Below are 26,851 nucleotides of genomic sequence, written 5' to 3' on the forward strand. Positions count from 1 at the left end.
AGACTTGGCCATCTTCACATGGCACTTAACTATGTCAGGTCTGAAAGTTCGTTGTTTTTTCTCTTCTAGCAGTTTTGCAAAGTGGCATGCTTTCCAAGCTTTCTTCTAGTACAAGACACTTTTTTTTGCCTCTTTGGTAATGATTCTTAGTGTGCTCATTCCCTTCTCTACCTCCTCAGGAAAATATAAACTTCTGTGAGTTAACCTTTGGTATTTTGAAAATGAGTATTTTGGGGAAAGGGCAGCAGTATATCACCACTGTAATAGAACAAAGATTGAAACCTTAACTGTGGCGTTTTTCTATGACTAACCATTGGTAAAGATTACTATAGACTTTCTAGGACAGATGAGACCTGAACTTTGGCTTAAAAAAAAGGCTAACTATTTTGTGGGGGGGGGCTTGAACCCTCTAATGTAAAACAAAGAACCAAAAGGTTCAGTCTCTTTCCCCCATCACCCCCGCCCTATGTAAATTAGGCTCCTAGAGGACATAAGACTTGCTTGGGCTCAGCTCCTGCAAATGTTGGCCTTTGGATTTCAGTTTTCCTTTCCCTTCAAGTTTTCACTTCTTTTCCCATATAAAGATCTGATCTTGAGACCTCTTGTGTGCACTCTTCTCTCCTGCTCAGAGCCAACTCTGTGGTAATCTTCAACTGCACAGATCCAGGGTTGGAGGTGTGAAGTACATCCATTCAAAGCACCCAATAGTGCTGCAACTCTTTAGCTCTGACTTCTGCTGAGGAAGTTGGTTGCAGCAGAGCGAGGAGGAATAATGGTCATCACTGAACCAAGATCCTACTTTTTAAGATCAGTCTTTGCTCATTGAAGGATTTTCATTGTGTTCATAACTCACTGATTAAAAACATTTGAGTGTCTTGCCACTTGCCACAGGGAATGTCTGATTCGCTCTCCCTCTTCCAGCTGATGCAAGCCTGAGAGTCTGAGATCCTGGGTCCACCTCCCTCCTGTGTGCTATAGTTTCTGGGGTGCTTCAGAGTTTGCCAGGAACCAGCCTTCTTAAAAGCACTGCATTGACTTGTTAACTGGAACTGCAGTTTTTCTGTTGTCTAGGGAAGGGAGAACCAGGACCATTCAGTAGGTACTTTTTAGTGCTGCTCAATGAAAGTTTGCAGGAGTCAAGTCTTCTAGAAAACTTTCTTAGTTCCAGCCTCCTGGCGATTGGTCTACTGTATCTGCTTTTGATGACAAATTATCTGTTGTGTATCTTTTTCCATCAGGATGGACTTGTCTTGTTCTTAATTACTGTTCATGTATTTTTGTTTTAAACTAAACAAAGCCCCAGGTAATATATTTATGTTCATTTGATAAGTTATAACTTGACACTTGTCAATATACAAGAACACAAACATTAGGCACTCACTTACTTACAATAGTATGCATTATTTGATTCTCATTTCAATTAACTGCTAAACTTACTAGAGTAACAGATGCAAGTTGTGCTGCTAAATGCACCAAAGATTTGCACGTGAATGGAAGGCTTGGATATTCGTTTTAAAACACCTGCCGTCCAGACCCAATTAATGGATACTTTTACATTTCAACAAATGTAAACATATGTTTTCTGCTTCTTGGTCTGTGTATTTTATTACATGCTTCAGTGGAATTATTCAACCTTGGGTCTTAGGTATAGGAAAACAAATCTGGCTGACTCAGGACAAGAATTAATCACCAGTCAGAATTGCTGTAGACTATAAAACTTGAATGGCATTTTTATCATACATATTAAAACTATACTTGGTTTTAACTACAATGTGCAATCTGAAATGTACTTGGCCTTCATGCTGTCTTGTTTTTCATAGGTTATTACTCCAAAGAGATTATTGACATCTATTACTACTGTAAGTACTAGTGTAATACTCTAATGACTTCTGGAAATTAAACTGCCTTTTCTAAAGGCCATGTTCACACATGCTGAACAACATTGTTTCCCCACTTCAAACAGCTTGTATCTTCTTTCGCTTGAAACTCGAAATTACCTAGCTTTCTCTCAAGACTTTTCAGCACATAACCATGTGCTAGCTGAGCATTCTAAATACATTAAAAAGGATAAAATTAGTACATATGCTTTATTTTTAAGAGATCTAGAATTTCAAGTGCAGTATTAGACTTAAGACTGGTCTTAATTTACACAAAGCAAGCTTCTAAAATCCATTGATTTCTCTATATTTTCTTTCCCTAATGAATCTTTCTGTCTTTCCAGAAAAGCACCCTCCTTACACCAGGTAAGCAAAACCTAAACTTCTTGTACCAAGGGGAATATCTTTAAAATGGGGTAGCAGAAGCAATAATAATCACTCAACAGGATTGTCTTGTACTTAATCCCAAGCTAAATTCTCAGTTGGTGAGAGTCATGAAACTGTCAATTTACACCAGTTGAGAATCTGGCCCCAGGTTTACATGTCAATTATTGCTGAGAGTAGCTGAATTTTACTGTACAGCTCCAAAATTAACACCTAGCATCCATTTCTCACCTGGAAAAGTGTGTTTAAGTAAACTAACACTTGGTGGTTATTCTTTTTTTAACCCATATATTGGGCTCCATTGCTTTCAACAGATGCAATATCGCATAACATAATTTTGTAACAGTCTTGTTTGTTGGGACTAACTCTGAGAACCAATGATAAGAATGGATTTTAAAGTATCATCAAGGTGCATTTCATTGGCGCTTCTCACATGTCTATATTCCTATTTTGAGGAAATCCTCTCTACTCTATGGCTTCTCCCCAACTCTGCATAAGTGCCCTGTGCCTCTGCCTTTCACAGGGAGGAGGCACAGACCATTCATGCAGAATCAGGGGAGAAGTTGCTAGCAGAAAAACCATCCTTCCCTTTCCATTCTTTCCATCTTTTGCTTAGTATTGTAGTGTGTGAGCCCAGCAACACCTTATATAATTTTGCATGTGTTATGTTGTCTTAACATTTTTTTATTTATTTTTTTTAACCCATCACAGTCATGGCCAGTCCAAGTGGCCCCAATGCTGTGCGCACTAGTAACTTTGTACTTGTTGGATCTCACAAGATTTCCCTGTCTTCAATAGGGAACTCCAAATTTACTTTGGACAAGGTAATGGAACCTATTTCTCACTACTAATTCAAAGATATCCGTGCTACTATGAAAGAATGGAATTTTGCCTGGCCTAGTATTTCTAGGCAATATTGCTACTTAAGATTTTTAAATGATTTTATCTTTCAGACAATACCACCTGTAGTTTTTAGAGGACTGAAGTACAGGTTTGCAATATAAAAAAATCTAATATTTGGCACTGAGAACCACTGTTACTGTAGCTAAATGTAAGATACATTAGCATATGGCCACCAATGCATTGTATCCGTTCTAGATCAATGAAATTTATCAGAAGTAAGCTCATTCATGCAGATCTTTTTAGAATTGGCTGTTTATAGACCATTCTTAAAATATGCCATAACCCGAGAAATAAGCCACTTAGCTTATCAATTGTCAGAAGACACATTATCTGAATTCCTCTGCACTGAATTTCATTTGGAGTTGACTTAAACAAAAAACCCCAGCAAAAAACGTTCTTACCATGTAAATATAGTCAGGAGTATCTGTTATCTTATGCAGAGTTAATTCAGATACTAATTAAAACTTTGGTTAGCATCCATGTTCTTCATGATGATGGATTTTTAAAAACTGGAGAGCTGGTGTCAGTAGAACTCGTCTTGTGTAAATATGGCTTTGTCACAGTTACATTCCACATAAGTGTGTGATTCTAGAATTTGTAAACGCTAACTGCATAACAAAGAGAAAACAGACCCTTCACAATGTAAATACCCTGTTAAACAATTTTATTACTATATGCCAAGAGCTATTCTAGTGGTGTTGGGTTTTTTTTATATTTGTGCAAGTTAACTCTTGTTACTTTAAGAACTCTCTAATAAACTTTGAAGTGTCATTCTGAAGTCTGGTTGAGAAGGATTGGACTTAATGCAATTCACTTCTGGAGTAAGCTATCTTTATAGACCATGACAGGCTAGGGATTTGCAAACAAGCTCCAGATGCCAACTCTGTTCCCCTTTGATGCTTCCTTCAACTCTTTATTATTTAAAAAAAAAAACATTTTTTTTTTTTTTCATTTTTGACTTGGGTCTCTTGTGGGATTTGTTCTTGGATTATTAAGCACATGATTTGGTTATTGGAGTCTTCTGGTTTTTGGGGAAGTAGTGTCTTTTTTACCTTAGTGCTCAGTGCTTCATGTTTGAGTACTCTCCTTTTTTTGGATGGGAAAAGTATATTGTAGAAGTCATGAGGATCATCTGATAGTGTTTGAATGAGTTTATGGGCCAAGCTGGGAAATACAGATTTCCTAGAAATCCTTCTAGGACTATCATGTTAAGCTATTTAGTTTCTCAATAGCATAAATGCACATTGTTATACAGGAAGAGTGGAGATCTGACACCGCTTACAAGCATGTGACTCTTTTTTAAAGCTTTAGCTATGTCCTGCCCCTCAACTGCACGGAATTGCTTTTTAATTTGCTTTATACTTCCCCTTATGGGGGCTTAGATGACCACCAGGGTGGTGTTACAAATGCTTCTGCCCTTAATATCTTATAATGCAAGACTGAATGCAGGAGGAGTGAAACATACTCAAATGTAGTTTTATGCTGCTTTTAAAAAAAAAACTTCATTTCACATCTAGTCACATTCAGCATATTTCTTTTTTTCCCCAGATAAATTATGGAGGGAAGGAAAGAGAGCTACTGGACTTTATGTTCCAGGACAAGGTTGCTATGTTTACTTGCTTGTGACTAAAACTTAAGACACTCCTTTTCCTAGTGCATGTTGCTCATGTCTGTTGCTCTAAGCTTCTGCAGTAGTTCGAAGTTGAAATCTTTCTAGAAGGACACTTACAAAGATTCTCCTATAAACTTAGCAAATTGACAAGTGAAATATAATACAACTGAGTCATTTAAAAAGAAATCTCTGCAGTATCAGTCTTTCCAGCATGCTAGAAATTTGTTTAAATGCCACCAATGCTTTTTACTTAATACCAAAGCTTCCAAATTTAAAACGGTGTGCCTTTTTTACAAACTAATGCTGTCAAGTGATCCTACTTCCACTTTTCCACACAATTCCGTCAAAGGGATAAGGTTAACTGTTATGCTTGTAGGATAGAAGGGATCAGAAAACACTTAGCATCCCACAAATTCTATGGTGTATATAATGATCAGATAGCTTTTTTTTTTTTTTATTTAAAGCCAAAGTATTGTTTTCTTTAAATCCTTTTCTCCTACTGTTAAACAGTCTCCACATATATCTTAGCCTGCTTGGCAAGCTTTTAGGTAACTTCAGACACCTCAGCAGGTGCTTGCATCTTAGTCTAGTTCCCCTGAACTATTCTCCCCAACTTTGAGGTGTATGGGGAAAGGGGTCTCTTCCTGTCCTGGCATTGTCTCTTAAGCCCTCAAGTATTTGTGGACAAGTGACTTATCTTGAACAACTCCTTTTTTTTTTTTTTTATTTCTTCCCCACTCTCCCCCCCCCCCTTTTTTTTTGTTGTTGCTTGGTTTAGTTTACTAGGGTCTATAAGGAAAAACAGTGTATTCCTACAATCAACATGCCAATACCCATATCAGCATACAGTATTCATAAACTACAGAGCAGCTCCAAGTCAATCCGTGTTAATGGTAGTCCCAGGCTAGCTAACCAAAAATCATGGACTAGAGTTTTTTCCTCTTTATGCAGTTGTCCAGCAAATCTACCTCTCATTCAAGGAAACTTCAACACTGAGGGAGACTTTGTCAAGAGAAGCATATTTCTCCCACACAAGAGGAGGTCTCAAAGAACCCTCCCACACACACAATAGCTGGCAGTAGTCCCCAACTCTTCTTAGTCACTTGATAAATCTCAGTGTCAACTTGTTAGTCGCATGATCAAGGGCCTTCATTAGCTGCCATGCAGCTATATTTGATAACTTTCCTATCATTTACAAAGTAGATGGTAGCTATGATCCTCACTGGAAATGTTATTCTTGCCACTATGGAGACCCTTTCTAATTTAATAAGGGAGCCAGACTACTTGGTTAAACTAACTTTTAAAGTGGATTTTACTGTAGTTTGATTGAATCTAAGTAACTTTCTCTAGGAACATAGTAAACTGTGGAGCCATGGGACTTCTGTTGTTGTAAGCAAAAATCCAGCATTAGTGCTTTTTCTCTCCAAACTATAATAGTCTTTCTTTTTTAAACTGATCTGGTACCTGAAGACCTCCTCTCTGCTGGTGCTCAAGATACATTTGCCAAGGTTTCTCTGTTCCTTAAAGTACCTAGTGCAGGAATAAAACCACACACTTCACCTGGGATAATCTAGTACTCTAAAAATGGTCAGATCGCTTGCCTCTGCAGATGTGCTTTATATATCTGGGCTAAACATACCGACTACCTAAAAGCTTTTCAATTCAAAGAGTGCTAACATTTCTGACTACTGATAAAAGCATGTTTTAAAATGTCATCTTATTTAGGGAGTTTTCCCCTTGATATTTTACATACCCTTATGCAGTAAATATGAAGGGCCTGATCTTGTTCTCATAGAAGTCACTGGCAAAATTTCTATCAATTGTGATGGATGGCATTAGTTCAGTTGGATGCTTCATCACTTGATATACACATAAAGTCATCTCGGGGAGAAGGGACTCTTCTTGTATAGTAGTGAGCACACTGGTGTTTCAATATTGGTGTATCTGCTGGAAGCATGGGCTTTTTTGTTGTTATACATTGGATCTCATCAGTAACATGAAAAACAAACACTAGTGAACACAATATTATGTTTCAAAATAACACACTTAGATTCTGAGTTACCAAATCATTCCAATCCTGGAGAGATTCTGTGAACCACTCAACTTTTATTGCAAGAAGTTTTTTTCCCCCTACAGAAACAGCTTCTACAAGGCAAAATTTGAGGTTTAACAGCTGGTTTGTTTATAAACAATGTATCTGTCCCTGAAATAGAGACCTGTTAATGATATGGGATGATGAAGACTCATTCATTTCTAAATTCTATCATGTTTGCATGGAATTGTTTCAAGGCTTAGCGTTCTAATTACCCTTTAGTTACACAGAACCTACTTATGTCCTAGTTTAGCTTGGTAATGTTTTTTAATAGGTTTATACAAACAACTGTTAAAACCTATATTATCTCATGGCTTAACTGTAATGAATACTCTAACCAAGGTTTTTAGGTTTAGCTAAAAACCACTATTGGTGGATATATTGTCTTGTGGTGTTGTTTTCCCCTTTTACCAGGGGGCGGGGGTGTGTGCACGTGGGTGGGTGGGTTAAATACATCTGTAAGCAAAGGAGAGTTCAGATGGCATCCAAGTGCCTCCTAATACTGAGGACAATAGATTACGTGAACATAGCCAAACCTTGAACATGAATCTTTCTAGATGGCTATACAAATAGCATCCCTGCTCATACCCTAGAAAAGTAAGGGCTTGTCTATACTGCGAAGTTAATTCAGATTAAGTTGGATGTGAATTTAAAGTGGAGTAGCTATTCCTGATTATTCCTGTGCAGACTTTGGGAATGGATTAATCTTATTTGGAATATGGCACTCTTATTCCAGATAAGAGCATCCAGACATGGAATTAATCAGGAATAGCCCCTTGTGTAATAAGCCCTTATAAGTGGAGTCTGAAGATCAATAACACTTTTGACAGCAAGTGGCTGTTGGCCCTGGTATTTAGGGCCACTCTTCCAATGACAGATGTCAAAACCATTCTTTGCTAATCTCTTAGTGGTGTTGATTTGTTTGTACTGGGAACAAAGCTGTTGAGCTGCATCAAAATTAAATAACTAAGTTAGGTTTTTTTGTTTTTTTGCAGGTTCCCTTTTTGTCTCCTTTGGAAGGCCATATACATCTAAAACTAAAATGTCAAGTAGACTCCTTTGTGGAGGAAAAAGGATTTTTGGTAGGTAATTTGCTCACTGTTTGCTAAATCAGTCTGACTTACATTAAGTAAAACAAGCACATTTATTTTCTTGTCAGTAACCAAAACAGGCTTAATAAATATTCAGGTTGAAATGATTCCACTCTACCCATATCTTTTGATTTAAAGTAAAATTTGTAAGACCGGTTTAAGATATTTTATTTGCCTAGCTAAAAAGCAGAGCCTATTGAATTTGCAAAGTTGTCTTAGGCTGAAATTGCTTCGTATCAATATTGCCTTTTGATAGACTGATTTATTTTTTTTAGTCTAATTGTCTATTTTGTATGGTTGTGCCCAGACATTTTATTGTGATCGCGCCCTTCCATTAATCTCCCTTTGAAGGAGCTAATCTGGCTAGTAAACGACAGTGATATTGGGTGAGATTCTAGAGGCTACCGGAAGCTTTTTTTCTGACAACTTGGACTCTTTTTGACCTATTAAAAGCAAATCATATGTAATAGAATGTATTCTGTTTTGTGAACAAGCAAAACATTTTTATTGTACTCATTATGTTCTCCTTCTAGCTTTTGGCTCAGAGCAGGCAAGCTACTCTCATTATGTCAGAAACAAAGTGTTTAAAATCAACATCTGTAAAACCAAACCTTAATCAATGTGGCCCTGGTTGTTTAAATGTAGCTGCCATTCCAACCTAGTGAAATGCATTATTACATTTGTATCCAGCAGATGGCACTAAATGTGTTGCAAAAATGCCTTTGCGAAACACAAGTGTCTACTATAATTTGATTAATTCCTAGTCCAAGGTCAGTCTTCCTTTCCTCTCTGTATAGATAAAATTGGAGCTTACAGTCTACCTCTTAGAATCCTCTTCATCAGTTTGATCTGCAAATTATTGCATGCTTAGTTATCTATGCCCCCACTTTCCTTAACAGCCTCTTTTGGGTTAACATTAAACTTCTATTTTCATGTACTTAAATGGATTGCTATACTATGCTAAGCACAAACAATAATATTTAGGTTTTCAATACCCTCTTAAAAGCCTTCGAGAGTGGGCTCTTTTACACTGGCTTCCTGTACTATTGAAATGTGTTGCCTTCTGACTTGCCTAGAAAAGGGTGTGTAATGTGATACAGGAAAACTGCCAATCTTGCCAAGAGAAGTAAATGCTCTGCATAAAGTAAAGAAATACAGGGGCGTAGGCTAGCCCAATATCTGGTCTTCTAACAGTGGCCAATGCCAGGTGCTTCAAAGGGAATGAACAGAACAGGTAATCATCAAGTGATACATCCCTTTTTGCCAGAAGCTAGGAATAGGCAACCAGAGGCTAGGGACACCATCCCTGCCCATTCTGGCTAAATAGCCATTGATGGACCTATCCTCCATGAACTTATCTAGTTTTTTTTGAACCCTATTATAGTCTTGGCCTTCACAACATCCTCTGGCAAGGAGAGTTCCATAGGTTGTTTGTGCGTTGTGTGAAAAAATACTTCCTTTTGTTTGTTTTAAACCTGCTGCCTATTAACTTCATTTGGTGACCCCCTAGTTCTTGTGTTACAAGAAGGAGTAAATAACACTTTCTTATTTACTTTCTCCACACCAGTCATGATTTTATAGACCTCTATCATATCTCCCTTTAGTCATCTCTTTTCCAAGCTGAAAAGTCCCAGTCTTAATCTCTCCTCATATGGAAGCTGTTCCATACCCCTAATAATTTTTGTTGCCCTTTTTTCTGTACCTTTTCCAATTCCAGTATATCTTTTTTTGAAGTGGGGCAGCCAGATCTGCACACAATATTCAAGATGTGAGCATACCATGAATTTATATAGAGGCAATATAATATTTTCTGTCTTATTATCTATCTCTTTCCTAATGATTTCCAACATTTGTTCGCTTTAACTGTCCTTGCATGTTGAGTGGATGTTTTCAGAGAACTATCCATAATGACTCAACATCTCTTGAGTGGTAACAAATAATTTAGACCCTATCGTTTTGTATGTATAGTTGGGATTATGTTTTCCAATGTGCATTACTTTGCATTTATCAACATTGAATTTCATCTGCCATTTTGTTGCCCAGTCACCCAGTTTTGTGAGATTCCTTTGTAACTCTTTGCAATCTGCCTGGGACTTAACTATCTTCAGTAGTTTTGTAACATCTGCAAATTCCCCTCCAACTTCTTATTTAAGCTTACTTGACTCCTCACTCAGCCTATCGTAACATGGCCAAATTCTACATATTAATATGTTAAGTTAGCTTCTGATTTTTGTGTAACTGTGATCGGTTAACGTTTTTAATTACTCCTATATTGCACTCTTACAGTTGCATTTTGCTGAACCTTTTCAGCCAATGTCTGTCCTAGGTCAGTAGTTTTCAACCTTTTTTTCATTTGTGGACCACTAAAAAAATTTTGAATGGAGACGTGAACCCCTTAATTTGAGTCATAATTTGCGGACCCCCAGAAGTCCACGGACCACAGATTGAAAACCACTATTCTAGCTAACACTTGAAATGCTTGCAATTCAGTGCTAGAATATAAAATGTTTATTAAAAAGTTTATCTTTTAAACTAACTTCTTAACTTTGTTTTTTGAAATATTGGGGGTAGCAGCACTCTAAACATAGGATTAACTTCTAGATTGCAGATGTGTTTTTAAAAAATAAAAAAGGTCAATTTGCATTTCAAAAGCTTTTTCACACAATAAAGCTTATTACATTAATGGATGTGAGGTCTGTGGAAGGCAACCTGGTGTCACATCATGGTCATTACAAATGCCAGCTCTTAGCAGTGAATCGGATCTTGTGAAAAGCCCTATACGAGAATTAAGTATGGTGAGAAGACAAAGCATGTTTTAATATTCTGGGGAGGGATGGGAGGAAATGTCACATATATAGTGAATTCTAAATGCTGGTAGTGGCCAATCCTATCCTCTGGTTCCTAAATGCATAGGGACACCATGACACTGCCAGATTTCAAAACCTCAGCATGCTGGGTGCTGAACTCTTGAAAATCTGTCCTACTGTGTCTAAAGGCAAGCTCTAGCCTCTGATTTACTACAGCCTTGACTATATACAAATTGAATATACTAATATCATTAAAGCGGTATGCTCCCTGCGCTCTTCCCGCAAAACAAACAAACAATAGTGGTCGATATAAAGGTGCTTATACCAGTATGATTAACCAACGTAGTTTAAACCAGGATAAACTAGGTGTGTAGAACATGTCTAAGTCACGCAGGTCACTTAATTTTTCTTTTTAGACAATGTTTGAAGATGTTAGTGGATTTGGGGCTTGGCATCGGCGCTGGTGTGTACTTTCTGGAAACTGCATCTCTTATTGGACATATCCAGATGATGAAAAGCGAAAGGTAATGTAGTTTATGATCCACCTATTATATTGCTTAATATGGGGGTTCTTAATCTGCAATATTTCACAGTATCTGTTTTCCCTTAATCCTGCATTCATTTTTTTACTGATGCAGAGTTAGGCCTGGTCCCCACTAAGCCCCCACTTCGGACTAAGGTACGCACATTCAGCTACGTTAATAACGTAGCTGAATTCGAAGTACCTTAGTCCGAACTTACCGCGGGTCCAGACGCTGCAGGAAGGCTCCCCCGTCGATGCCGCGTACTCCTCTCGGCGAGCTGGAGTACCGGCGTCGACGGCGAGCACTCCCGGGATCGATCCCAGAACACCGGTAAGTGAAGACGTACCCTTAGTCCTTAGAAATCTAAGCTCTTAAAGCTTTTTGTGGTAGGGTGTGCAAGATAACTCTTCTCTCAATTTGATTCTGTATAACCCAGGACAAAAATGGAGAGTCAGATCCTGAAGTTGGTAGCAGTTTCCATGGTAGTGGGGCACGAGATCCTCATTTTCTCTATTTAATTTTCAAGATTTAAAGCTTTTTCTGTTAGTGAGCTTGTCTGATGATGATGTGTCTTGTTGTTCAATTTAAAAGAGGTGATGTAACATCCCCTGACAACTCTAATAAGCAAGTTTCATTTAAATGATATGTGGATTGCCTCACAAGTTTGTCAGAAAGAACAACATCCTTAGTCTGACAAACCCCATCGATAAAGCCTATTTTAAAGCAGTATGCTTTGCCAAAGTAGGGGCCCAACTGTATTTATAGCATGATTTACTGCCTATGGAATTCACCAAAGCATGTTACAACTAAGGTGTGTAGTTTTGCAGCTCCTTAATATGGTTGAGTGTGTGGTGCTTAAACACATATCTTGTAGACAGTTTGAGTTACTCTTTAGCTAATGGCCCAAATCAGAAAGGTTCATCTCTCATTGAGGAGCCAAGAGGGGTCCAAATCAGTCTGGTTCTACATGTGTATGTAAATGTTTTCAACTCCTGAGGGCTCCCTTCAAGGTGTTTTCTGACTCATTTAGGTAGTTTACCATTAAAAGATTAATTTATTATCAAAGCACACATTTCCTCTTAAACTTCTGGGACAAACACTGAATCTCTTGGGCTTTCTATGCCAGTCCACGTGCATAGATATAGCATGTCCCTGTTAGCAGAAGAAGACAGTACACTGGCCAGCTTTGCCATAATGTATCATATACTCTTCCTCCCTGCTGGCTGGGAGAGATTATACTCTAATTTACAGCCTGAAAGATGACTTGGATAGGAAAGTTCTCTGTACCTTGCTGTCTAAGGAGCTTTGGGATTGCTTCTCAAACTTCCTTGTATCAAGTCTTCCAGGTTGTATCATTGCCTCTTTCTAATAACTGTGGGCAGGGCAGCTATGGTAATAGGTAAAGTTATTAACAGCATGTAATTTTTGTTGTAACTGTTGTTGTGCCACTGTTCTTCCTGTTGGCCTATACGCAAGGTCTTATGTATATCATGGCAAGAACCCCTAAATTCCGTAGCAGTGTTAACTTACTTTATCTCAGTCTTTCATTCCCCACCAGAACTATGGCTCCTGTAACATTAAAATTTGTCAATGATTACTTTAAACAATAGGTCGTCTTAGGTTGGCCTTTCTAAGAAAACATCTCCACAGTTGTTTCAGTAGCCCAGCTCAGAACCTTCTTCTCCATGTGTCAAGGGAAATGCCTTAAGTGGCTCATCTGCTCAGCTTGTCAGCCCTACCCTTCTTGTTCTCCTGGCTCCCTACCTGCAAACCTAAACTACAGCTCTGCCTCTGTGGAACAGTGCAGGGATCGTACAATGTAATAAAACTAATTTTCCTTATACCAAATCCTGTGGCTAATCATGCTGTGCACTAAAACGAATGGTGCAGTTTACATCTCAATGCTACTGTTTCAGACTTTCAATAGATTTGGGCAACCATCACTGCATCAGTTTTGGTTCATACTTCCAAAGCTATCTTTGTGACTAATGAGTAGGTTTGGAAGGATTTGATTTTTGTTAATAAGTGTCAATTTCATCACACACACACACACACACACACACACACTTTTTTTCCATAGATGATAGGTAAAGTAAGAAAAGTGCTGTTTGAGAACTTAGTTTGATTTAAGGATATTTATTTTGTATATTTTGACATGTGATGTTGACAATTGTCATTCAATAATTGTCCGACTCCTTCCCCTCCCCCATTATGTCATTCAACTCTGAAAATTTAAATAGATGCTGGAGCATAGTTCTGTAGCAAGTGTTGAATTCTGCAGCCATGGAGTACATGGCAGGGTAGGGCTTGCTTATTCCACTGTAATATCTTTAGTCTCCCACTCCAGATGTGGCTGTTTCAACTTTTGGGTGAAGTGAACCCTGTTCATGTATGGGTGGAAAATCTGTTCTGGGTTCACGTAATAGGATACCTTTCGGCAAACAGTGCTATGTAGCATTACAAATCCTGTTTGCTATAACCTGACTTTTTTCCACTAACTTTCAGCATCCTATGGGCCGGATAAACTTGGCTAACTGCACTAATCGTCAGATTGAACCAGCCAACAGAGAGTTCTGTGCCCGACCCAACACTTTTGAGCTAATCACTGTCCGACCACAGAGGGAAGATGATAGAGAGACTCTGGTCAGCCAATGTAAAGACACTCTCTGTGTTACCAAGTGAGTGAATACATATGACTTTCTTGTATTTTAAAGTGTTGTAACCTTTCTGCAGAGTATTAGGGTTGATATTAACAGGCGATGATGCTGTTGATCTTCAGAATTTGAATAGGACCATTATCAACTGCTATGTTAAGACACTGAGTGGGTTAATCTTGAGCCATTTTGTTTAGTTCTGTTTTGCTATTCTGCTCATATCCAGTGTTGTGAGAATGAGGAACTGCAGCTCTCATTTTGAGAGCAGTACTAGTGTCATGTAGTTTGTCTGAAAGCACTTTGCATAGCTATGTTTTGTGTGGCAGACTTAAGGTTTTTGTTGTTGTTTTCGTTTTTTTTTTTTTTTTTTTTTTTTTTTTTTTTTTTTTGAGCTCTGCGTCTTGATTGGTTGGAGGATTAGCAGGACTTTTTCGGAAGGGTGGTTGGCCTTAGTGACTTGTATGGAGAGTGGGAAGGATATAGCAACAGATCTTAATTAATTGCCTTTTTTTTAAAGGAACTGGTTATCTGCTGATACTAAAGAAGAGCGTAACCTTTGGATGCAAAAACTCAACCAAGTTCTTGTTGACCTTCGTATGTGGCAGCCTGATGCATGCTATAAACCTATTGGAAAGCCTTGAAACTATGAGGAAAATTGCCATGAGATTTTATGTACAAGAAAACAAACACAAACTACATTATAAATCCTTTTTTATATATAGGATTGTCTAAGGTCCTCTGGGTTACTTATTATACTTTGTGCTTTAAATCTGGAAGAGTATGTGCCATTCATTATACAGGACTATATTATGCAGTATTTGTATTTCTCTATTAGAATTTTAACTGATCTTTTTTTCCTAGCATCAATGCGTGTGATAGGAAGCAATTAAGTTCTTTGACTGTGCTAAATATTAATATAAACTTCCACTTTTTGGAAATCTATACAGCTTAGTATGTTCGCTTAAAATATCAGTTTCTTTTGAAACAGCTAAATCAGGACTTAAGTTTATCACAGGAAATCAGAAATTTCTTGTAAAACGCAAGTGTACTAGTTAACTGTATTTTCCTTAAGGGAACAGCTACTCATCAGAGTACACACAGTTTATTAGGTAGGGTGCTGAAGCAGGAAGGAACTTCAATGCTTTGAGGTTGTTAGTAATCCTTCCTTAGGCAGAAAAGTTGCCAGTTTTGTGCACTTTACAGCGCGCAGTATAAACTTTCACTTGTGGAAACTACTTGTGGTCAGAACAAAAAATGTACAGATGCATCCATAACTGTTTCTTACATACTTAATCTTGTCTGCCATTTCTTATGGACAAGTGCATGGCACACGCTATGTGGTTTACAGGAGTTGAATTATGTATGCGGTATGTTGCACATTTTCATAGAAATAAAAAAATTTTTACTAGGGTTTTATAAATTTAGTTTCAAACTGCCCTAATTGTGGTTTCTGAATCTCATGATTTGTACAGACTATAATTCTCACTATTCCGCATTTGAGCACCAGGAAAATATATTGTTAAATTGTTTTTTTTTTTTTATAAAACTCAACAAAGCTGCTATATACCAACTAATACTTTTCTGGCCATAAGTGATACCATAGAGTTGGCTGTAAGTGCAGGTAAAACTCTCTGTACTTCAGGCCATCAGTAAAATGGCAGAACTACTCAGTTAAAGTCCAAATATGCAATGTTCACAAGCTTTCCACCGGGCTTAGTGTAAAGTACTATAGCACCACTGCGAGTGCTGTAATGTATTTTAAATTGCTATAAACTGTTAAATTTTCACCCTTGAAACACTAAATTCTGTCACCCATACCTTTTTCATCCTGTCATTTTGTACTATCGCTCTTGAATCTAGCTTTTTTTGTTGTCTTTAAATATTTCAGATTGATGTATTAAGATTTATTTTATTCCCTTTATGTAAAGAATAAAAACACTGAGTAAGCTTCTCAGAAATGGGTTGTCTGCAGTCATAGAAGTAAACTTTGGATTGGAGAGGGAGAAGAGTGGCTGTGAAGGAAGTGCATAACATTTCAGGACTTCTAGTCCATATACAGATTGGATTGGGTTGTGCTCAGTGGTGGGGAAGACTGACTCGTATTAGAAAACCAGCTGCATTGTTGATGTCTGGCCCATACCATATTATTGTCTGGTCTGTTTGATATATTCACTCCAGTTCAGTGGTCAAGTAATCATGCTACAGACCTCTACCCTCTTGGCAACTTCATCAGACACCAAGTGTTGGGTATGGAGACTAGCGGTGGTCCAACCTGGGCAGGACTGAAGCATGTTGACAGGGCAGCATGAAGCTTGTACTTCCACTGTCTATGCTCTATCTGGATAGAGGACTTTAGGTGCATAAACTTGGAGACTATCTTCTTTCACAAGTGAACAGCTTCCAGAAAAATTGCAAAGAAAGTCTCTTGGCCACCAGTGATGGACACACTCAAAACATAAGCAATGCTCAAAGCAGCATCAAAGGAGACCTCTCAAGTTGAGGGTAATGGAGCTGATGACACATGAAATGTAGGTACTTCAGAATTTGATGTGAGTTACAGAAAACTGCCCTTCCTGCTTTTATTTTTTTATTAGGCCTGTGTATGTGAATTTAAATTTTATTGAAATGAAAACTTTGTACTCTATTTTGAGCTTCTGACCACTTCATTTGCATGCTGTTCACGATCAGTCTCTTTTTTGAACTGCAAGCAGTCCAAACTCCTGAGCAGCTTAAAAAGCTTCTGTTGCCAACATAATTCCTGCACAGTGATGGGTATATTTGATATCTTGCAACTCCAAAGCTAGAAATGGGTTCTTTATCCCAACAGAAAGCCAGGGACTCCCATCCTTCTAGTAGCAAGTTTCCAGCCCTAGTAAAACAGCAAGAGATTGGATCCAAAGTTTCATGTGTATGGAAGTGTTTTAAAAACTTTGGAAAACAGATCTATTGAGTAGGTCTTATTGTACAAAGGGAGCTTAGCTTTATAGGTGGAAGGATAAAAGAATGGTGCATTTCTAAATTTTAGTCTGTAAATACATGGTGCACTCAGATCCCATGACAGGCTGATGTGAGAAATGTCTTCTCAGAGTTTGGACTTCCTGCCTAACTCACTCAGGGTATTAGTCAATAAACCTGGGTGATAAAACACTTATTCTCATGTGTACTTTGTGTGTTTTTGTAAATTGTAACATGCAGTTTTGCTTGTGTTTTAACTAAATCTGTTCCAACGTACTTTGAATCTGGGCTGCTGACGGTAGCACCTCGGTGGGTGTGACGAGGACTGAGGAAAAAAGTGGTTTAAATGGGAATTGATATTTTAATTTTTTTAATGGTATTAGTCTATTTAAGTGTTTGCATTATAAGCTTCTGTGTAAATCACCAGACAGGAAAGAGATTATTCGAGTGAAATGCTGGCTTCCAACAGAAGGTGTTAGGTCATGTCCCACAGGAAATGCACCTTGACTCCAGACAAACTATTCTCCAACATCAGAGGAGAAAGATGTTTTTGATTGCAACTCAAAGCAGGTGGTATGGGAAGAATACAAAGCCCTAACACCAAGGAACTGTAGCTGTCTGTTGCTTGAGGGCCAGGTTTTCTAGGCATAAGAAAGAGCCCCTGTGTTTAGCCTGGATTAGATTTAAGGGACTTTTATATAGCTCACATGGGTGGCATGTGACTCCCACACTTGGGGAGGCCAGGCTGGAGTGCTGGAGGCTCTCTAGAAGTGTGCATGTGGGGGGGGGAACCCATAAGTGCCTGGACCATGGCCCTACTCCCTGTCCCACCCATGCTCCACCCCTACTCTGTCCCAGGCCCCATTCATGCTCGCCCCCTCTTCCCCTGAGGCCTGCCCACTGCTCATGCCCCTTCTGATCCTCCCCCAAGGTGCCCTGCCTGCCACCTGTACCTCTTTTTACACCATCCCTGAGTGGCTGCCCTGCCCCTTCCTCTCTGCCCCCATCCCCCTACAGTCCCGTCTCTCTCCCCAGCCCTGCCTTTCAAGGAGTAAAAAGGTGTGAGGGGAGGGAGGAGAAGAGGTAGAAGGGGCAGGAAGAGGTGCAGCGTGGGTGGGGCCATGGGTGAAGAGTGGGTTGTGGGAGCAGGGCTTTGGGGAATGGAGTGTGGGTGGGGCCCAAGGGAGGTGTGTTGCATCCTGGTGGGGAGGCTTAGCCTCCTCCAGCCTATTATACCCACGACTGCTTATTAGAGAAGCTTCTATTACCTTTAGAAACCTAAAACTAACGCATTTGTGTTTGTCAGTGGTACTCAACCTGTGGGCTGCATGTGGCCCAATTAGCACATTGCTGGGGGCCCAGCTGCGTGCTCAAAAAAATTCAAAGTTTCCCACTCTGGTCTGGTGGGCGGGAGGGCGACAGCCCAACGCTGTCAGAGGCGGATTAAGGTTTTGTGGGTCCCTGGACCAGAGCAAGTGGGGACGGAGGGGACTCTGCCCCTTCTCCTGTGGCCCCTGCCCCTGTTCCACTCTCAGTTCTGCCCCTCTCATCCTGCAGTTTTCTCCCTCAACCCCCCCTGCGGCCCTGAGACCGGAGAAGCTCTGTTTCCACCCCACCACCACCGCCATGGCCCCGGGGCTGCAGCGGGAGTGAGACAGCTCCTCCAGTCCGGAGCCGGAGCCACAGATTGTATGCTGGGCTTCCCCTGGCACTGCTGCCGGGGAGTGGGTTAGGGCACATGTTTTCCTGGGCATGGGCCCCCGTCAGCTAATCCACCAATGCATGCAGTCCTGCTGGAGCTTTCCTGCCAGCAGCGAAGGCGAAGCAGCCCCCTGTGGCAGGGGAATAGCTCAGCAGTCCAAGGTAGGGGGCCCTGCTGGGTAAGTGGGCCCTGAGGGATCCTGGCCTGGGCAAGCCCTGCTCCTGCGCCAACCTGGCTGATCACGTCTCTCCTGAGGGGCCAGTGTGATCCCCAGCAGACAGTCACCTCCCAGTGGGGTGTGGGAGAGTGGGGTTGGTGGGGGGGGGGCACTGTGTTGGGGCTCTGGGCTGTGGGAGGGCTGGGTGGTGTGCAGGGTGCTGTGCAGTTGTGGTGGTGGGAGGGTCTGTAGAGCCGTCTCTGAGCAGGGGCACTGAGCATAGGGAATCGGGGTGGGGGTGTTGTGCTGGAAGTCGGTGTTTTTTTTCCCCAAATGCATAAAGGGTTGTCATGATGGACCCTACTTACTATCAATGGGGGCAGGGGAAACACCTCTGCCCCATCAGCTTGCCTTAGTGCTGCCAGGCAAATCAAAATTCTGTTTCATAGTCATCCCTGGCACATTTTTAATAAGCAAATAGCAGTTTTAATAATAGATTGAGACAGCCACACTAACCATTACATACAATTTATGGCAACATCAATGAGTTTTTGTTTGATTGGATTAACCATTTGAAGTCATCCACAGGGAGATCACCGAAGAAATCTGAGGTAGGCTTCTTCAATTTACTAGAGGCAGAGAAAGCCCTGTTGTGGATTTGCAAATTGAGGTGGTTACATAGTCCTGTCGGCAAACATCCATTGATTCATTTTCATGACTCTATACAGAACCAAAGCTAAAGCCTGGGTTACTCACGTATGTGGCTCTGCAGATGAGATACAACACTTTTTGGAAAGAAGGCTTTTACCTCATCTATACAGGTACTGGCTCTTTATACTGGTGCACTGGCCAAAAGAGGCTGCCTTTGTTTCTTTTCTCTGCAGCCTGGAAGACACTAGTAAGAATTAACAGTGCTGCATGGCTCAGGAAATGTTGAACTCAGTGTCCCCCTTGATCTTTGAAAACATCTTCAATCTGTTTATTGAAGGGATTCTCCTTTCCAAGCACATGGGGCCATTCGCTGAGTGCCTTCTGCCAGATAATGCGTGCCCCCAGGGCTGAAGTAATCTGCAAACAGTTTACACAAATACGGTCAGTTTCTTACTGGTTTTTATTTGTATTACCGTAGTGCCTAGGAGCCCTCAGCGTGGAGCAGTACTTCATTGTGCAAGGTGCTGTACAAACACAGAACAAAAAGACAGTCCCTGCCCCCAAGAGCATTCACTTTGATGGGCAGAGTCCTGCGTTCCTTATACCTGCGGGTCAGTTCCACTTAGACAGTGAGCAGGTGCAATATTTTTCTTTTTGTGAGGAAGTAAAGCAAACCTGGAGTAGAACAGAAGAGATGGTACTGCTGGGGCAGGGTCATTCAGTCCAACTCCTAGGCAGAGCAAGGAGCTGGATGGAAGTGGTGTTCCTGGTATGAGATCTAAGTTGCAATTGACCTGAGGAAAGTGATTGGTCTTTGTAATTGGAAGCAAGCTGGCAGCACATTTAGCTGGTAGCCCTTCTTTTTACAGGTTTTTCTAAGCTTGGATTAAACAAGCACTTGAATGAAACTGTTTTGTTCAGGCCGCTCATCAGGGAAGGAAAGTAATCTAGGTTGCTTGTACATGTAGACAGCTCTATGCAGCAGCTACTTAAAATTCATTTTCAGATGTGCTTTCAGATTATTATGAGGTATGAAAAAATGGATAAATTGGCTGCAAGTCTCAAGCAGAGAATCACAGAAGTGTAGGACTGGAAGGGACCTCACTCGGTCATGTAGTCCACTCCTCTGCATTCAAGGCAGCATAGTCTATTGCAGGCTACAGCGTCATAGGGCTGCTGCCTTCAAAATGAGCTGCTATTTCAAGCAAACAAACTAACTGGGCCTGGTTTTTCAGAGGTAGTGAACACTCTCTGAGGAGCTTTTCAAAAGCACCTACAGGATTTAAAGCAAAAATCTGTTGAAAGTCAAAGAACTTTGTGTGCCTGAATCTGTCAGGTGCTTTTGCAAATCGCTCTTGCTCTCATTGAAGTCAATGGGAAGTGCAGGTGCTCAGCCCCTCTGAAAATGAGACCCATTAGTTCTAGGTTCAAATCAAGCCTGGAAGTGCTAGTTCACAAGTTGATCGCCAGTCCCTTTTGCGTGAAGACAGCATTGATTGGTTACATATGTCTTAATTAGTCCCGTCATTAGCCCAGCTCCTGTCTTCCCACAGTGCCTTCTTAAACACTGTAGAAGGGCAAGAGGGTGATTGATAAACAGCATAACTTCAGTGCAAACAAAACAAAACAAAAAAAAGGCAGCTCTTCTGTAACGAAAGTTTTCATATGCAGTTAATGCTTTTTTTTTTTTAACTGTTATTTCTGAGCAACAATTCTACCTCTTCATTTTGATTATACGGTTGTTTTACTTTCATCGCAGAAGACTCACTGTTGCATTGATTATAATTACAAGACTAAAATAGGACTAACAAAGCCATTGCATGAAAGATGATGGGACCAAATTGCTTGTCCAACACAGATGTTTCAGAATAGGCTCAAAATCCCAACTCTTTAAAACAAAAATCTCCAAAGGATTTTAAAAAAAATTCTGTACGTGTGAAAGGTACTTTTAATGATGGCCCAGAAGACTGACGTCCATTTCTTCACAGAACAGGTGAACGGAGGCTAGCATGAGTGTCTCTCTGTTGCTTTGCCCGATGATTGGGGCAATCTGTACAATTTATGAATTCTGTGTGAAACTGAACTCTGTGTACATGTTTTTACCAAGCTGCAAACTTCATTTTAACTGCAAAGGCTAGTTGCCTTCGCTGTTGCTTCTTTACATCCGCGGTGGACTGAAATTCTGAGAGGTACAAGGGCTGACAACAGAGGATCGTTAACCCAGGCTGTTCTACATCCACTGTCCTGGGCAACAGGTTGGCTCTCACTGTGGACACTGATTTATCAGGGGAAAGGACACTTGGTACCTGCTAGTGGTTTGTGATCACCTGTCAAGGCTGCTTCTTAAGTCACCTACCCAAGAGATGGAAAGAGCCATGGGAAGTTTGGGCAGGAGAGGAGAAGGAGATGGAACAGATGAGATCAAAAGAGACAAGCTGAGAAAAGAAAGCTCAGTTGTTCAGAACACAAATGATGGCTCCCCTGACTCCTGAATGGTTTGGGGTGGTGAGGAAACGGAGACAGGGCAATGAGGATAGGTTATTTTTGTGTGAATCAGTTGGTGTCCTGTGCTATTAAAGAGAGCAATAGTGTATTAAAGCCAGGGGTCTAAAACTGGGGGTTGAGGTTATTACAGGAGGGTTGCGAGCTGTCAGCCTCCACCCCAAGCCCCACTTTGCCTTCAGCATTTATACTGATATAAATTAAAAACACTTTTTTATATATTTGGGGGGGGGGAATTAGTCTCAAAGGTGCCACAGGACCCTCTGTTGCTTTTTACAGATTCAGACTAACACGGCTACCCCTCTGATACTCAGAGGCTTGTTCTGTGAAAGGGGTCACCAGTACAGAAGTTTGAGAACCATTGTGTTAAACAGGTGCCACATAGGGACTTTGCACAGGATTCTACCTTATCCCATGCCCCTGGAGCAGGTAAAACCAGAAGGTTCACAACTTCAGGTAGAGTTTTGGGTGAGGTTGTTTCAGCTGTCAAGGTGGGTAGTAGTCTGAGGGCTGTACACTGGTGCCAGAGATTGGGCAGTGGGCCTTGTGGTCTAAGCGCCCAGCAGGGTATGTCAGATAGAAGATCTACACCTCACGCACATGCCTAGGGAACTCATGGCAGTGACTGGACTTTGTGGGAGCGGGTGTCTGAGTCCCCTCTCCGCAGTCTGGTGAGTGGCCAAGATGTGGCACTCAACTGATCTGCCATCGTGGTAGCAATGAGCTTCAACTCTGACCAAAAAGGCCACTTTGGGGATGAGAATCTCCAGCACTGGGTCATTCTTGGCTTTCTGCAAAGCCAACAACATTACCACTTCTACAGGGGTTTGTAGACATTTGTCTGTACCTAAATGGGTAAAAAGATCACGAACTGCATTTTACATGTGCTACCATGTACCTGCCAGATGAGCAGAGACCCAGCAGGGTTAGATGTCAGCCAGGAACCTACAACTGCAGTGACCTTTTGCAGACCATTAGTGTACTTTTCTAAAAAACAGAGTATCTGATTTCAATGGGGGCTATACCAATTTACACCAGTGGGGATCTGGCCCTACATGCTTATTTAATTTTTTTGTCGAGCTGCTCTGAGCTGGGGCAGGGTACATTTCCCTTTAATTTTAATTACATAACTTGTCCCCATGTCATTTCAGCTTTGTCTTTCTAGTACAAATGCATTTTGTCATGACTTAAGGGAGACTCTAATCACCCTAAAGCTGTATTTTCCTGCCTGTACATAATCATTAGGAATCCTCTAGAGCGTCTCATACATGTTCTGATTGTGACTCAGGGCTTAGAATTTTTTTTTTTTTTTTTGTAGGTTCATGTACCAAATAACGGTTTTGTTTTTATAGAAGCCTGTTGAAATGCATGGTCGTGTCAGATGTACAAAGTAATCAGCTGCTTTTAAAACAAGCATTGCCCTTAAAGCTATGTAGGCTGTGCAATAACTTGTAGTGGGATTTTTGTAGTAAAACAGGATTCTAGGAGCTTAAAGGAAAATAATTGTATTTACTGTCTGTTTAAAAAAACAAAACCGTTCTCTCTCAAAAAAATTACAGTATAAATACAATCCGATGCAACTTCCCTGAAGGAATAACTCACAAGACAACATTAAGGGTGGGATTTTCAAAACCACTTAACCTTTGCCCGACTCTGTGTCCACTGCACTAGGAGCAGAGCTAGGCCACAGCTGAGTGCTTCTCACAATCTCACCCTCTATAGCTCCCACTTTGGGAAATATATTAGCAACTTAAGAAAATAAATCACTCTTATAGAGACTTTACATAATAGGTGGATCCCAAATGAAAAACTTGGGCACTTGAATTAGGGTGTGCATTTCCACTCTTGGTTGAAAGTGGCACTTAGGCCCTTTCAGGGTGTTACACTCTGTACCTCAAAGTAGCACCCTGGAACCCCCCAATTCACCACTATGATATGATATCTTTGGTACAATGCATGTCTTGTGAGGTATCCTTTTAAAAAAGTCTTGTCTGCTGAACCTTAATATCCTGTTGGACTGTATGTACTATCATTGTATGTGAAGTTAGGAAGTATTGCTATAAGTGCTACTGAAATATGTTGCGAGTTTGGGAAATGCCAACAGCCAGCCTTTCAGCTGTAACAAAGGAGGGCCCAGACCTTGTTAATGGCCCATCAGCGAAGGCACATACTCCATGGGGGTGGGCGGACTAACCCACGTCACAGCAAGGATCTTTCTAGCTGCTGGAAGAAGAGTGGCAGTGACATCATCACATGGCCTCTCTTTCTCTCCTCCACCCCCCATCTCAACACTGGAAGATTGTCTGGAAGACAAAGACTGTCGTAGGGAGATTGGTCCCAGGCTGGAAGGATGTATTGAGGAACTGTAACTTGCTTGTACCATCTGTTAGGATGAGAGACAGTTTGGTTCAAATCTTGCTTAGTCTAAGTTAGAATTTATTTTTATTTCCTAGGTAACTAACTCTGATCTCTATACCTGTTACTTATAATCACTTAAAGTCTATCTTTCTGTAGTTAATAAATCTGTTTTGCCTAAAATGTGTTTGTTTTTGGTTGAAGTGCTAGGGGAATTTCAGCTCAAATTACAAAGGCTGGTGCATGTCCACTTTCCTATGAAGAAGGGATGAACGTAGGGTGACCAGACAGCAAATGTGAAAAACTGGGACGGGGTGGGGCGTAATAGGAGCCTATATAAGAAAAAGACCCAAAAATCGGGACTGTCCCTATAAAATCAGGACATCTGGTCACCCTAGATGAACTTATTAATGAGTTTGCACTGTCCAAGGGGTCCTTGAGCAGTGCAAGACATTACGGTTCTGAGGTGCAAGGTCGGGGGGGGGGCATTGGCTGAAGCCTCTCTATTTATGGCTCATGAATGGCTGGGAGATCATTCATGTAGCTCAATGTGTCCCTGCCTGTGGATGGCTGTGTATGTGCAATGACTGTCAGAGGCTTGTAGCTTGATATTAGTACCACAGTGTGAGGGGCAGCCTAGGCTGGTGGGTTTGGAGGGCTCAGTAGTCCCACTTTTGCCTAAACAGCTGATTTGTGCTAGGTGCTGTACAAAGACAGGATTCTGGCTCCAAAGTGCTTATCGTCTAAGAAGACACATGAGCTACAACAGTGCTGAAGGGGAGAGAGCCAGGCGTGTTTAAAAGATGATGATTATAAAGACATACAGTATCGTGAGCCTCATTTCTGATCCATATCCTTTTTTTCCTTTGCATTGCGTGGCCCCTGATCACATCTACCAGACTGGGCTGTGCAGGCATGAGAGGTGGGAGAATGTCTAGTTAGACGGTGCCACTGGGGCTTAGGCATGAGTTAAGCAGTGAGCTGCTCGGTAACATCATGACTTAGGAGGCTTTGCGCATGCCCATTGGCCGATATTTAGGGGACTTCACCAGCAGAAATGTAGGCACCTAGGGGATTTAGACACCTACAAGATTGGGCCACAGCTGAGTTGGGGTTTAATTATTTAAATTTTGGCTATAGGCACCTTAACCATGGGATCTTCAGTGATCTAAAAATCAAAACAGAGTCCTACAAAAAGTGGGAACTAGGTCAAATTACAAAGGATGAATATAAACAAATAACACAAGTATGTAGGGACAAAAAGAGCTCAAACTAGCTAGAGACATAAAGGATAACAAGAAAACATTCTACAAATACATTAGATGTAAGAGGAAGACCAAGGACAGGGTAAGCCTGTTACTCAATGACGGGGGGGGGAGTTAATAACAGAAAATGTTGAAATGGCAGAGGGGCTTAATGATTTCTTTGTTTCAGTTTTCACCAAGAAGGTTGGGGGTGATTGGACGTCTAATGTAGTGAATGCCAGTGAAAATGAGGTAGGATCGGAAGATGCTAAAATAGGGAAAGAACAAGTTAAAAGTTACTTGGACAAATTAGATGTTTTCAAGTCACCAGGGCCTGATTAAATGCATCCTGGAATACTCAAGGAGCTGACTGAGGAAATATCTGAGCTATTAGCGATTATCTTTGAGAAGTCATGGAAGACAGGCGAGATTCCAGAAGACTGGAAAAGGGCAAATATAGTGCCCAGCTATAAAAAGGGAAATAAGGACAACCCAGGAAATTACAGACCACTCAGCTTAACTGCTGTACCAGAAAGATAAAGGTGCAAATAATTAAACAATCAATTTGCAAACATCTAGAAGATAATAAAGTGATAAGTAACAGTCAGCATGGATTTGTCAAAAACAAATCGTGTCAAGCCAACCTGATAGCTTTGACAGGATAACAAGCCTTGTGCATGGGGGGAAGTGGTAGACGTGGTCTATCTTAACTTTAGTATAGCATGACCTTCTTATAAACAAACTAGGGAAATGCAACCTAGATGGAGCTACTATAAGGTGAGTGCAAAACTGGTTGGAAAACCATTCCCAGAGAGTAGTTCGCATCGGTTCACAGTCATGCTGGAAGAGCATAATGAGTGGAGTCCTGCAGGGATCAGTTCTGGGTCTGGTTCTGTTTCTGTTCAATATCTTCATCAGTAATTTAGATAATGGCATAGAGAGTACACTTGTTTACGGACGATATCAAGCTAGGAGGGGTTGCAAGTGTTTTGGAGGATAGAATTAAAATTCAACATGATCTGGACAAACTGGAGAAATGGTCTGAAGTACATAGGATGAAATTCAATAAGGAAAAATGCAAAGTACTCTACTTAGGAAGGAACAGTCAGTTGCACTCATACAAAATGGGAAATGACTGCCTAGGAAGGAGTACTGTGGAAAGGGATCTGTGGACCACAAGCTAAATATGAGTCAATAGTGTAACACTGTTGCAAAAAAAGCGAACATCATTCTGGGATGTATTAGCAGGCGTGTTGTAATCAAAACACAAGAAGTAATTCTTCCGCTCTACTCTGCTCTGATTAGGCCTCAACTGGAGTATAGGATGTGGACAAGTTGGAG

At 40.7% G+C, this 26,851-nt stretch overlaps 2 protein-coding genes across 9 annotated transcripts in view; one reads left to right on the forward strand and one right to left on the reverse strand.

Annotated features, from left to right (window-relative positions):
- The window catches only part of ANLN (anillin, actin binding protein), a 70,923-nt gene extending 53,828 nt beyond the window's left edge, over window positions 1-17,095 (forward strand). For 2 of the 4 annotated variants that reach the window (XM_065583778.1, XM_024106448.3), the window contains exons 18-25: window positions 1,821-1,859; window positions 2,222-2,243; window positions 2,973-3,085; window positions 4,713-4,766; window positions 7,864-7,950; window positions 11,183-11,290; window positions 13,796-13,968; window positions 14,462-17,095. In XM_065583778.1, coding sequence (XP_065439850.1) covers window positions 1,821-1,859; window positions 2,222-2,243; window positions 2,973-3,085; window positions 4,713-4,766; window positions 7,864-7,950; window positions 11,183-11,290; window positions 13,796-13,968; window positions 14,462-14,585 — 720 coding nt within the window. In that variant the 3' untranslated portion in view covers window positions 14,586-17,095. The remainder of the gene's footprint in view (window positions 1-1,820; window positions 1,860-2,221; window positions 2,244-2,972; window positions 3,086-4,712; window positions 4,767-7,863; window positions 7,951-11,182; window positions 11,291-13,795; window positions 13,969-14,461) is intronic. The other 2 variants (XM_065583779.1, XM_024106449.3) reach the window with 1 other exon arrangement.
- Window positions 17,096-19,221: 2,126 nt separating this feature from the next.
- The window catches only part of AOAH (acyloxyacyl hydrolase), a 117,597-nt gene continuing 109,967 nt past the window's right edge, over window positions 19,222-26,851 (reverse strand). For all 5 annotated transcript variants that reach the window (XM_065587204.1, XM_065587203.1, XM_065587205.1 and 2 more), the window contains one exon: window positions 19,222-19,826. In XM_065587204.1, coding sequence (XP_065443276.1) covers window positions 19,698-19,826 — 129 coding nt within the window. In that variant the 3' untranslated portion in view covers window positions 19,222-19,697. The remainder of the gene's footprint in view (window positions 19,827-26,851) is intronic.

The sequence above is a fragment of the Chrysemys picta genome, chromosome 2 (assembly GCF_011386835.1).
Source record: "Chrysemys picta bellii isolate R12L10 chromosome 2, ASM1138683v2, whole genome shotgun sequence".
Classification (NCBI taxonomy): Eukaryota; Metazoa; Chordata; order Testudines; family Emydidae; genus Chrysemys; species Chrysemys picta.